General features: G+C 42.8%; 1 protein-coding gene across 6 annotated transcripts in view; it reads left to right on the forward strand.

Annotated features, from left to right (window-relative positions):
• LRP1B (LDL receptor related protein 1B) overlaps positions 1-12,911 on the forward strand; it is a 1,129,178-nt gene that overhangs the window by 768,878 nt on the left and 347,389 nt on the right. For all 6 annotated transcript variants that reach the window (XR_013228123.1, XM_077320173.1, XM_077320175.1 and 3 more), the window contains exon 10: positions 11,499-11,642. Coding sequence is in view for 5 of the 6 variants with exons in the window: in XM_077320173.1 (XP_077176288.1) it covers positions 11,499-11,642 (144 nt within the window). In the remaining variant the exon portion in view is untranslated. The remainder of the gene's footprint in view (positions 1-11,498; positions 11,643-12,911) is intronic.

The following is a 12,911-nucleotide window of genomic DNA, read 5'->3' on the forward strand; positions in this document are numbered from 1 at the left end:
AAAGTTGTGTTTCACTGACTTCACCACCATCTCATAGACTCTTAACTGTATTCTATAAGATGTTCTCAATTCTTCATCACGAGTCTTCCTCCAAACTCGCTCTAGTTGTCTCAGTTCCCATTTCATCCTGCAGAGCTCCTCAGTATACCATGGGGCCTGCTTGAGACGGGGGCGGAGAGGATGTTTGGGAGCTATCTCATCAATGGCTGCCTGCATTCTGTCATGCCAGTCACTGACCAGTCCATCTAGAAAAGTGACGGGAGGCATTATGAATGTTCTGGTGTTGTTCTTCAGTTTATTCTAATTTTCAGTATTGATTATTCATAGTCTGTGCCACAGGCAGCTAGTGGACATATTTTAGCAGAGAGACTAGAACTTTTCCATTTTCTCCTTCCAATTGTATAACCATCTTTATTTCTATATTGTCCATCAGGTGAGACAGTAATCTGTTGCCTGAAACATATGTTCACAAGGAATATTCACAGAATTCTATGAGTTGCTTTCCTGCTTCACATGTGTAATTTTGTAAAACACATTTTACAAAACAGAAATATTTACAGTTTCAGGCTGTAAATATTCTTTATTTAGATCTTCCTGCACTTTTCAGACTCGTAGGACTGATGCTGGTCTGCCTGTCTGTCTGTGTGCCTGCCTGCACCCCAGAATACAAACAGTTGCTGGTAAGGGCTGGCCCTAATCCATAGCCCAGGAGGGACACACCTGCACACTGCTCATCTCTAGATTATAATGATCAGCTCTGCAGGCAAAAGTGGCTACTTTGGAGGCCGGACTCTGAGGCATTGTACGATTTTGAAGTCCCACCTCCAAATCTCCAAGAATATTTCCAACCCAGGGGTAGTCAACCTCCAGGTGGCCCTGGAAATCTCCTGGAATTACAGCTCATCTGCAGAGTATAAAGATCAGCTCTGTAGGCAGAAAGGGCTTCTTTGGAGTTTGGATTGGGTTTTTATGGAGAAGAAACATTTAAGGCCTCTCACACAGTTCGTTGTTGAGTTGAAACACTTGAGGCCTACTGCACAGGGTTGTTATGCAGATGAAACAGGAGGCATAAGAACCTCCTCAACAGCATCCAATTTCATCTGCACAAGAATCCTGTGCAGTAGGCCTCAAATCTGCAGAGAGTTGCTTGGCTGCCTCTTCCTTCCAGTAGTGAGGCCGGTCATAGCAGTATTTTAAGTGAGAAGGGGCTTTTCCATGGCCTTCCTGTCAGCCAAATGTTTGGCAGAAGGGAAAGTTCTCCCTCTCCCAAAGGAAAGCAGAAGTACCCCCATGGACTCCCCTGCGTTGTTCTCAGAAATACCTCCCTCCCCTCAGTCAGGGCCTGTCAGAGGCTCCTTCTCAGCAGGCCTGAAGGGAGGGGGGAGGGAGCGCAATCACCAGCCTCCTGCCAGCTCTGTCAGGGTTCTGAGGCAAAGTGAGGGAAGTTGTTGGACATGGCAGTTAGGACAGCTTTGGGGCGAAAAGGGCTGGCGCGGCCTGTCCAAGCCTCTATTCTCACCTCACTCAGCAGCCCTCCCAACTTCCTCTGCAGTGGTCAGGGGCAGACTGGCGGTGATGTCACCAGATTGCTCCAGGGTGGGCTGGGGGGGGGGGGTGGGCTGTGTTGTCTCCCTATTAGTCCGAAGATCTGACTGGCCTCGCTGACTCTCCGCCCACCTAAGCCTTAGCATTTTGTATTTAAAACTGTTCCAGATATGTAATTAATCTTGATATCTGCTTTTAATATTCATCTTAACACCGCCCGTGGCGCCACGGGCGCCACGGACTAAATAAAACGGTAAGGCGTTCTGAGGCGGGATGTGTCCGGGATGAGGAAGGGTCCGGATTGGACCCTTCCTCCGGACAGACAATCGGAGGGACCAATCGGCAGGCGCTTCGCGCCTGCCGATTGGTCCCTCCGATTCCCAGCCCCGAGTAATTGCGAGCCGCGCACAGCGCGGCTCGCAGTTGTTTCTTTGCCGCCGGCCTGACGCCCCGAGAGGCCAGCCCGCATGGCCACAACAGAAACCTCCGGGTAAACACCAACATAAAAAGAAAAATAAACAGACGAAAAGCGCCATTCCCTGGCGCGCCTCGCATTAAGCAGCCGGCCTGGGGGCTCCCAGCCGACATGGCCGCTAAGGAGACCTCCGGGGAAACACCAACATAAAAAAAAAAAAAAGGCCGGCCACTAGGGAGCCCCCGGCCTCACGCCCCGAGAGGCCAGCCCGCATGGCCCCAACAGAAACCTCCGGGGAAACACCAACATAAAAAAAAACAACAACAGACGAAAAGCCCCATTCCTTAGCGCGCCTCGCATTAAGCCGCCGGCCTGGGGGCTCCCAGCCCACATGGCCGCTAAGGAAACTTCCGAGGAGAAACAGACATACAAAAAAAAAAAAAAAACCGAAACGCACCATTCCCTGGCGCGCCTCGCATTAAGCTGCCGGCCTGGGGGCTCCCAGCCCGCATGGCTGCTAAGGAAACCTCCGGGCAGACACCGACTTAAAAAAAACAAAAAAAACAGACGAAAAGCCCCATTCCTTAGCGCGCCTCGCATTAAGCAGCCGGCCTGGGGGCTCCCAGCCCGCATGGCCGCAATGGAAACCTCCGGGGAGACACCGACATAAAAAAAAAAAACCCGAAAAGCAACATTACCTGGCTCACCGTCTATGCAGTGGTCCCCAACCTGCGGGCCGCGGCCCGGCGCCGGGTCGCAGCTCCCTCTCCCCGCCCCCCCCGCAGTAAAAAACTTCCCAGGCCGCAAGCTTGCGGCCCGGGAAGCTACTTACTGCGAGAGGGCGGGGAGAGGGAATCAGGGCTGGGCTGGGAATTCATTTAATTTTATTGCACTATGTGTGGCTTTAGTTTAAAGATGGTTTCATGTTTGTTTTGTTGAAGATTAGAGTATAATGTCTTAAATGAAATGACTCTCCCAAATCAGTTTATGATAGGAATACAGTCACAGGAATATAGTCACAGGTCTTGTGTCTTCATTATTACTATTATTTTCTTTGTAATAGATGATATGAAAAACCAGTGAACATAAGCATAACTGTTAACTTTTGTAACATGCACACTATGAAGAGTTGTATCTCGTACCTTATAGGTGTGCGTGAAAATCAGTGTTATGCTATCTCTGCAAGGTTATGGCTTTAAAAGTGTGCATTCCCCACCCGCCTGGTATCTTCTACTAGAACATGTGTTGAGTTCTGACTTTTTAGAATTTGCTGTATCTTCTCCTTTCCTGCCTTCCACAGCTAGTGATTTGTTATGGGGGCAGGGAAGTTCAGGTCTGCCAGATGCTACAAACAGCACTTTCTCTGTCATCCTCACATTTGCCATCTCGTCTGGTTTATCCCATAGAGTTGCTTGCAGAAGCAAAAATCCCCCAAACTTGTGAATTAACTGACATGAGAAATAGCACATTAAGACTAATGTGAACTTGTTCCTACCTCATTTGTATGGAAGGACTATTTTTGTACAAGGCATTCCGAAGCCCTGGCTTACCTCCACTTGTTTATATTGGATAAGAGAATATCCACACACCCCATAGTTCAGATTTCTGATCACAGAAGATGTCAGCACATGGAGAATACTGTAAAGAAATGAACTGTTACAAGCTGACCTCTTACCCCTTTTACTGGAAGCTTGGAGCTTTGAGAGCTGATGCTATATTATTATGTTGCACCTTCTGTTGTATTTTTTGCAATTATGCTGTATATTGCTATACCCTTTGCTACACTTGACCCAGTTATTTTAGTGTGGATTGATGTTTGTTGCTTGTTAGGATTTCCTGTGCAGAATGCAGGATAACTTGGTTAGATATGTTATTTTTTTATTTTGTGAGCTAATGTATTTTTGAAAGGTGTACTTCAATCCAAAAGCTTTCATTAACAACATTAATCTTTTAAAGCACATTTAAAAGATAATTGGCTTTAGAATCCTGATTTATTTTATTTTCTAAAAATCTTTACAACCACTTTAGTGACTGAACTAAAGTTTGAACCTAGGATCTCTTAGGATTAAATCCCCCAAATTGCCAGAAACTTCCCAACCCAAAATTAGCAAGCCTATTCCCAGGCAAGGTCATCATGAGCCTGCCACTCTTTAAGATGTTCTGTGATGTTAGCTGTCCTATAAGAACACATCACATGCCTTGTACTGCTCCATAGATTAGCAAGCCACTTTAGAGAAGTGTGTTCAGATCCTTTGTTCTGAAGCTGGCTGAGTGACCTTAGGCCAGTTGCTCTCTCTCTCTCTCTCTCTCTCTCTCTCTCTCTCTCTCTCTCTCTCTCTCTCTCTCTCTCTCTCTCTCTCTCTCTCTCTCTCTCTCTCTCGCTCGCTCTCTTCCTGTCTTTCAGCCTAACACACTTAGGAGGGGTAAGGTAGAACCATGTATCCTGTTCTGATATCCTTGGAGGAAGGGTGAGATAGAACAGTGCTACATATTAAGAGAAGAATTTGTTTGATTTCTTTGCTTTTATGTATATAATAATACTTATTTGTCCACTTTTCATCTGAACATCAACAGTTTTCTAGAGCCCCTTGTATTTTTTTTTACACAATGGGTTTTATTGCTAGTAGCCAATAAAGCAAGCCATTGAAAGTGCTGAGGAGCCATGTGTTTGGAAAAGTAGTCCTCATCATCCCAAAGTAGGGATGTTTGTTAAAAAAAAAAAGCCTACGTACTTGATAATTAGTTTGTCAAAAAGATATGACAGGTTTTCCAGCTACTTTGCAGGCCTTCTGTCTGGCTACATCTCATTTATCGTGGATGATGATACCATGCTATTTGCAATGATTTACCAATTCTGACCAGAAAATCATGCTTGATAGAGGTGATGTAAGGATCTGTAGATCCATAGCATTTAGCAAGATCATTTCTCCCTACCTGGATTATTATTGTGTTGGGTGGTCGAAGGCAAAAAAAAACTTGGTGAGAGATGGTATCCAAGGGGGAGGACCAGCACATGCCTCTTTGACCCTGATCATGTAGCCCCACAGAGCCGCCCCCCCATCACGATGTAGATGCATATTTATCAGGCCAAAAGATGGTACTACGTTTGATGAGCTATGCTGTATTATTCCAACCTGCGAGAGCTAAGGCTGTAACAAGTTAGACACCTATTTGGACTGGAGATGAATATAGAACTGGTACGTTTCGGAGTGCCAGCAACCAATACCCCTGATCTTGTCAGACAGGAGCCCAATTTTGGAAGCTACCATGGCCATGCCTATGCAAAAAGAATGCATGCCCATAAGCAGCGGAAGGGAGGCCTAGGGCCACTGCGCACTCAAACGTGACACTGGAAAACAGGAATCTAAACCGTGAGGAGCAATCATCATGGACAAAAAAGGTGCTCATGGAGACGGGCCTTATGGCAAGCACTAGTCTGCTGTGCAGTGAACATGGAAGGGCTGTCTAGCAGGGAACAGCTCACACCTTATGACTATGTGTTCTACAAAGCCAGCAGCAAGCATCCCTATTCTTCCTGGCCCCTCTCTCAGCCCAGGTCACGAACACAGCATTTGATCAGCAGCATTGCTTACTGCAGAATTGTCTCTCAGCCAGGAATGGCTGTAGCAATAAGTGATAAGGTCTGATAATGTTCCCCTGCCCATGTGATAGCAAGCCTTTTATGTTACAGCACTAGTGTGACCTGAATCATTCTGAAAAACAGTTTCTTTGGAGCTAGCAGCATTTAAAGCATTTAGTTATCAGACTTCCTCCAACATTCCAAAACTGTCCGCAGTGGGTATAGGCACAGATTAGGAAAATCCAGTTCAAGGAAATATGGCAATATGATAAGGAGCATTTTCAGCTGTGCCTGCCCTTTCTTGCTGTGGGTTAAGCAACACCAGGAATGGTGGATTTCACTTCTTTGTCCTTACCTCTCCACCATGAGGGAGATACAACCTACAGGTGAACCCACTTGGGCAGGTGCACCCACATCAAATTTTCATCCAGGTTCAATATCAAGGGCAGCAGAGACAAGGAGGACTATTTGCTAATGAATTCAACCAACCCCAATTAACTCTTTCCTTGAAAATTGATGACTTCTGATAAACTTTTTCTTTAATTACAACTACTTAGGAAGAGATTTTAAGTAACTAGTTTTAAAGAATTTTATTTTGGCTGAACCACAATTGGCTGCTTTCCAAGAAAATCTTTCTCAATAACAGAACAAAAATACTATGTGAACCCCTATTATTTAATATGTGGAATATATAATTGGCTGTTTTAATTTCTACTTTTATTCTTTCTTAACGTTTTTAATGCCTTATGTGTAATGAAAGACAAATGTTTGAAGGGGTTAGTGTTTTGGCTCTGACACGACACCACAGAGGTTAAAAACAACAACTACTACATTTCACATCAGAAAAACAAGACTCACTTATTATCCTCCTTTATATATTTCTCTATTTGGACACCTTATTTGAAATTCCCCATAATGAAAAACAACAAGAAAACATCAAGATATTTTTCTGAAGACCTGAGATGAATCAGTGTACCAGCAAACAAAGTTACGATGTCATTTCCCCCCCCCCCGTATTTCATTGTTGCTCCCTCTCCCTTTCTTCCTCCCCTTCCACCTTCTCATTTATCACCTTCCGTCCCTGCTTTACTAAATTTTAATTTTAATAGAAAAAATGTTCTGTAGGTGATAGATGGATGCTTGTGACAATGATTAGAAGATAACCTATCTTTCTCATTTGCACTAGATTCATTCAGAACGCTCATTACTCGCTACATTTAGCTTTTTTATAAGAACTGTAGATGATACCATTTTTTATTTTAATGAACATATACTTTAGCTGAGTTATCCATAGTATAATAGTATAAATTTTGACAGTTGTGCATTTGATATATACATAGAAAACAGTATATAGAAATAATATATGGAAAGTGTACAATATTTTTCATTAGAGAAGAGTGAAAAAATGGCAACAAGAACAAATCAAAGAGAAAAGGGGGGGAAAGAGCATAGATGAAAAAGATGAGGACCAGAGAAGTGAGCAAATGGTGGGGAAATTATCATGAACATTGGTGCATCAAATGCAACAATTAGAAGACAGAAGTCAAAACTCCATTCAAGATTCAGAGAAAAGAACCTTAAAGAATATTCAGTATATTCAGAGAAATATTCAAGAATCTGAGGATATAGCAGAGAAGAACATTCAAGAGATGTCAGCTGATATATATATAAAGAATTAAGAGACAAGAACAAAGACAAGACATTATACAAATTGAAGAGTAGTAAAAGGATAATAGCACACATTTAGAAACGCATGATTTTTGGATCAAGAAGGGAAAACAAAGAAGTGAAATCCTGGAAATTCAATGTAAATGTAATAATTTGTAGAGGAATTCCAGAGGACTCTGGGAGGCCATATTTGGAAAATAAAGCTTTCATGATTTACTTCAAGATTATCTGATGGTAGAAGGCAACTTTCCTGACATTTACTAGATTTTTAGAGTGAATTCAATATTTTCATTCAAGATTAAGCTACCTTGATATATACTCATTCAATTCGCCTACAAGAAAACTTGGAGACACAGTACTAAATGACAAAAGGGAATCACCTTTTGTATGGAAAGAAGTGTGGATCCTTCAGGATTTACCAACAAGTGCATTGAAGAAAAGACTTGACTTTTTGAGACAGATTTTACAAAAGAAAGGGATAAAATATTGTTTGGAAATACCAATTGCAATAGGAGAAAAATGCAACAGAGGAATAAACGAATCAATTGGCTAAAGAACTTGACAAAAGAGAACTTACACAGAGAAACAGAAGAAGAATATCCAAGTAAGTAAAAGCAATTTGCTAGCAGCTCACATAAAAGTTCACAGACCAAAAGCTGAAAAAGAAACAAGCATAGAAAAGGATAAATTGTATGTGACAACAACATCAGAGTAAAAAACAGTATCAGTTAATCTCAATGAACTGGATTATTCTTCAAAATAATATTCTTCTTCAACCAACTGAAATACCCAAGCTGTTGATATATTATGCCTACAAGAAACTCCTAAAAAGAAGAAATATGAACATATATTTTAAATAATACAAAACAAAAAATGTGGAGTAGTCATTTAAACTACTCATCTTTAGACGTATTAAAAGAGACTCTGATGGAAGATACCTAATTTTAAAAATAAGACTACTTGAAAAACAGGCATGGTAGCAACAATATATGTAGTATGATAGGCTTAGGGTTTGTGGGATTGTTTGTCTGAGTTTTTCCCCCCCCAAACTATGCTAGACTTCCAAGGTGAGGAAATAAGCATTCTTGGAGGTATAAACAAGTACTAGACCCCAAAAAAGAAAGATCAAGGAATATTAAAGGTGGAAAATTACCTTAAAATATATTTCAATACATGGTAATGCTGGCATTAGAAGACTCCTGGAAGACCAAACCTCCAAAGGGCAGAGATTTTACTTTTTTTTCAAACATACTTAAAAATAGGCATGCATTGGATATAAAAAAGCTTGACAATGAGCTATGGCCCCACACTTTCCTCCAGGAAAGTGCTTTCTAGAGAAAGGCCAGGTGTAGATTCAGGATTCAAGATTAGGGGATTTAGGGGATTTGAGGTATGCAACTCCCAAAGAAGATGCTCCCGAGAAAAATGTTTTTGGAGGGTGAAATGTCAGGGACAGGTTTAAAAGTTTATGTAGAATGTACCCCCCTCCCCCTGTGTAAGCTATGCACATCCTCTGCCACTCCTGTACAATCTATCCAACGTTAGAGGCAGATTACGTTTCTGGTGTCCTTCCCAAAAAAATACAGCTGCAGTTACAGGAATGAATGAAATGGCTCAAGACAATCCTGTGACACCTTTCTTGGAAAGCCCTCCTATTTCCCATCTGCTTGTTCCCATTGAGAGGGAATGGGCATATTATTCCACTGCTTGCTACTCTTTCCCATGGTCAGCAACAACGTGGGATGCATGATTTGCAGGTACCTGTGAAGCATGGAGAAAGACAGGTCTTGGATGTTTTTGCTCCTCTGGACAGATGTGACACTCTGGACCATTATGCACGGAGTGGAAGGTCCACATTCAGGGTGGAATGGCGGCGGCTAAAATCACCAATTATGCACGCTGCAGGCGGCAACCGGGCACAGAGTCAACGTATGCTGCCGAAAAAGCTGCGTAAGCGAGATGCAGAAGAAAGTGGAGCTTCCTGGGACAAGGGCACAACCAGAAGCAACTTCGGAGTAGCCGCATGCATAATCGGATATTCTGGGTTTTGCTGCCGTTGTATTCCTTCCTGTGCATAAGCGGTTTGCTTCGCTTCTTCCTTCTCCGCGTTCTCCATGCCGCCGTTTCAGTGGCCATGCATAATAGGCCTATGCACGGCCGCCGAAACGGTGATTTCGGGTCACATGGAAAATGCGGAGGGGGAAGACGCGAAGCACACCGGCTATGCACGGCACGGGGCACGACGGCGGCAAAACCCAGAGTAACCAATTATGCACACAGCGATCCCGGGGCCGCTTCTGTTTGCGTCCCGGTCACTTGGAAGCTGCGCTTTCTTCCGCATTTCGCTAACGTGGCTTTTTCGGCAGCATGCACCGAAGCTGCGGCCGGTTGCAGCTGGCTCCGTGCGTTATCAGTGATATTAGTCACCGCCATTCCACCCCGAATGTGCGCTATTCTCCCCGTGCATAATGGGTCTCTGTCACGAAGGGGTCATTGGGGAGGGTGTGGAAATGATTGCATATGGTGGCCTGGAAACAGGATCCCACAGTTTGAGTGCGTGGGAGGCATAGCTGTTTTCTGGCACCGGGCTGGGGGAGCATACTTAATACAGCAGAAGCAGTAGGGAGTTGGGATGGGAAGGGGAAGATGTCACATCCCCCTATTCCTAAGCCACTATTGTCAGATTCCTCCAATGACTTTTTGCAATTGCGAGTGTCTGGGAAGTGCGGTTAAAAACACTTTTTCCTCTCAGGAGAGCCCCACAGACAGAGCAGAGGAAGGAGGCTCTAAAACACCTGGTGATGTCCAGCTTGGGGGGCTGGGTTCCTGGAGACAAGGGCTTCTGATACATAGTGTAGGAGGGCTTCTCTTCTCCCCCCATGATGAGTACCCTTTCCATCCACTTTATACTTGTGAGTTAATAATCAGGAGATGGGTATAAATCTTGGACCTTGTCCAAAGAACCCACCTGCTAAACCCCTGTGCTTGGCTGAAACAGAGATATTGGTTGGCTCAGAACCTTGAGACCACCTCCGTCACCCAATCCCTGGTTCTTTACCTGAGGAATCCACCAGTTAAGACAATGGGATTATTGTGAGCAGAAGTGAGTGGCTCAGAGGCCTGAATCCACCTATACCCAAAACCAGCAGCAGAGAGTAGATCATAATCAGAAAGTTAGGGGGTATATGATCGGGGTCCTGAGTTGAGTAACCCAGTAGCTGTGTATCATTTCAAACTCCACGCCTCACTCTTTTACTGCCACCAATCAACAGAGGAAAGGATTTAGACATGAGCAAATTGAATATATAGCATTCTGAGGCCATAGAACAGAATGTGAATGGTAGCTAGCAGGGCCTCTTAAGCTTTGCAGGGCTCCTATTGGTGTTTCTAAGCCTGAAGAATCCCACCACCACCCTGCCTTGGAGTTTGCAAATGGTTTAATTGAGTGGTGCCAGTCTGTTTGAAAAGGTATCCATTCAGGAACCACAACGAACCCTGACACACGGTACTAAAAGTTTGTGAAAGTTCAGTTTATGATCCATGAACCAGCCCAAATTAATCACAAAGTACACGGCCATCCCTTGTCCATAGTCTCAATAAGATAGGGACCCTTGTTTAAGAGTACATAAGAGCATGCATTGCAACATGATAAGTGTAATAGGGAATCAAGCAGCCTGGAAAGAACTAAAAATAGGTGCATATTAAAAATAGGTGCATATGACCATGGTGGGTTGTTTTTGTTGATTTTTAATATACTGGCGAGTAATGGAGAGTACGATTGATGCTTGTGGATTTCACACAGCTTTCACACACAATATCTCCACAGCAATGGCAGCATTAGGCAGGAGGGGAAATCTCATTTAACTAGAAACACTGAAATAGACATGGTGGGTTGAAGAATTATAATTCATTATAGGAGCTGAAAGCAAAGACTGCTTACCATTTTAATATGATATAGGTACCCCTGTAATATGCACATAGTTTTCCTCCCATGATCAAGTGCCCAGACCATTTTAACCCTATTGTTTGCATCTGTGCCCTGTTTGAATCTGCGGTACATACTGTTGGTGGATTGCATACTGTTTAACTTTTTATTAAGCACCATTTGAAAATCCCTTGAATTGGAGAGCGTACAAAAAGAAGCAATGAGTATTCTGTGGGTTTCTGGTTTTTTGTTTTGTTTTGTTTTGTTTTTTTGGTCTTTCTGCTTCTTGTTCTCTCTCCAAACGGATACAGATGACAGCCTTGCATTTAAGGGATTTCCAACCTGCTGTTTTTCATTTGTTGCAGTCAGGAGTCATGCGTGTGAACAAGACCTATATGGAATGCCAGGGGGTTGCCCACACATCTGTCTGCTCAGCAGCAGCTACAAAACCAGGACTTGTCGCTGCAGGATGGGCTTCGCCTTGGGAAGTGATGGCAAGTCATGCAAAAGTATGTTGTTTAAAATCAAATGCCAGCAGCTAATAGTTCAGAGTTGAATTTTCAGTGTTAATCATCAACAGCAGCACTAACTGATTTTGCTGGCCAGTGAAATGTACTTGGCAATGTGTACCTGCCATTTTGATCACATGCCATTTCTAAAAAAAAAAAAAAAAATCCTTTTGTAATATGTTGGCTGGTGCCCTTCAGCAATAGAAGTGAGTAAATTAGACTTGTAGCAGCATCATAATAAACAACAATCTCCCATTTGGAAACTCCAGCTATGTCTTGTTATCCTTGTCTCCTACAATGTGCTGCAGTGATGGCCTTTGTTATAATCCTACAAAATCCTTCCTGAGCTGCATTAAGGGCTTTTGGTCATCATGAATTTGTAAAATGTCCCAAGGCTTCTTGTTTTTTTTGTTACCTTTTAAATGAAAACGGAATTTGACTTGTGCAAATTGTAGAAGTCTTTTAAAATATTTTGGGAGTCACTGAAATCATGTCAATTTTTAGCTAAAACCAGTAAGTACAGTAGAGTTTATAGTTCAGACATGTGCTCAACAGAAAGAAGTTCAAGTAAGTTTACAAGTTTACAAAAGTATTGGCCAGTGGCAACGATATCCATAAAGCTAAAGAATTGTAGTCATTTTTCTGATAAAAATGGAAGCATATCTGCAGTGCATAAAAGCCAGTGTGCCAGCTAGAGGAAACTATAGTATACTTACAAAATAAATTTGTGCTATTTTACAATAGAAAGGATGTTAATGTGCTGGACACATTGCTTTTCAGAGGCATGCAACCTAAAATCTAGTTGTCCCATGAATTTCCATGCAATGTGTTTTTCTCAATTGGCACAGCCAGTCAGATCTCCAGTGGCCATTCAGAAGCCATGCTGGATAAAAGCATCAGGCTCTGCCCACTTTTTAAAAACACTCGTTAGGCACCATGGTGCCCATAGGCACCACACTGAAGTTCCCTCAACTAAATGGTGTGCATGATGTTAAGACATATATTTTTAAAACAGTCAGGAAAGTTTGTACAAAGGGAAATGAACTATATACTTATGCTGGAATAAATGTTGACCTTTAAGGTGCCACTGTACTTCTGGTTTTTTTTGGGATCTGGCACAGTCTAGGCAATCTGCTGAGGTTTACGGTATGGTTAATCAATGTCTATAGCAGCCAGTAGATATTAAATATTATATGTGCCAGTTCTTCTCTGCCTATAACTTTATGATTTGATTGAGATTTTGCAGTATATACTGTTTATACAACAGTA

The sequence above is a fragment of the Paroedura picta genome, chromosome 2, assembly GCF_049243985.1.
Source record: "Paroedura picta isolate Pp20150507F chromosome 2, Ppicta_v3.0, whole genome shotgun sequence".
In the NCBI taxonomy this organism is placed as follows: Eukaryota; Metazoa; Chordata; class Lepidosauria; order Squamata; family Gekkonidae; genus Paroedura; species Paroedura picta.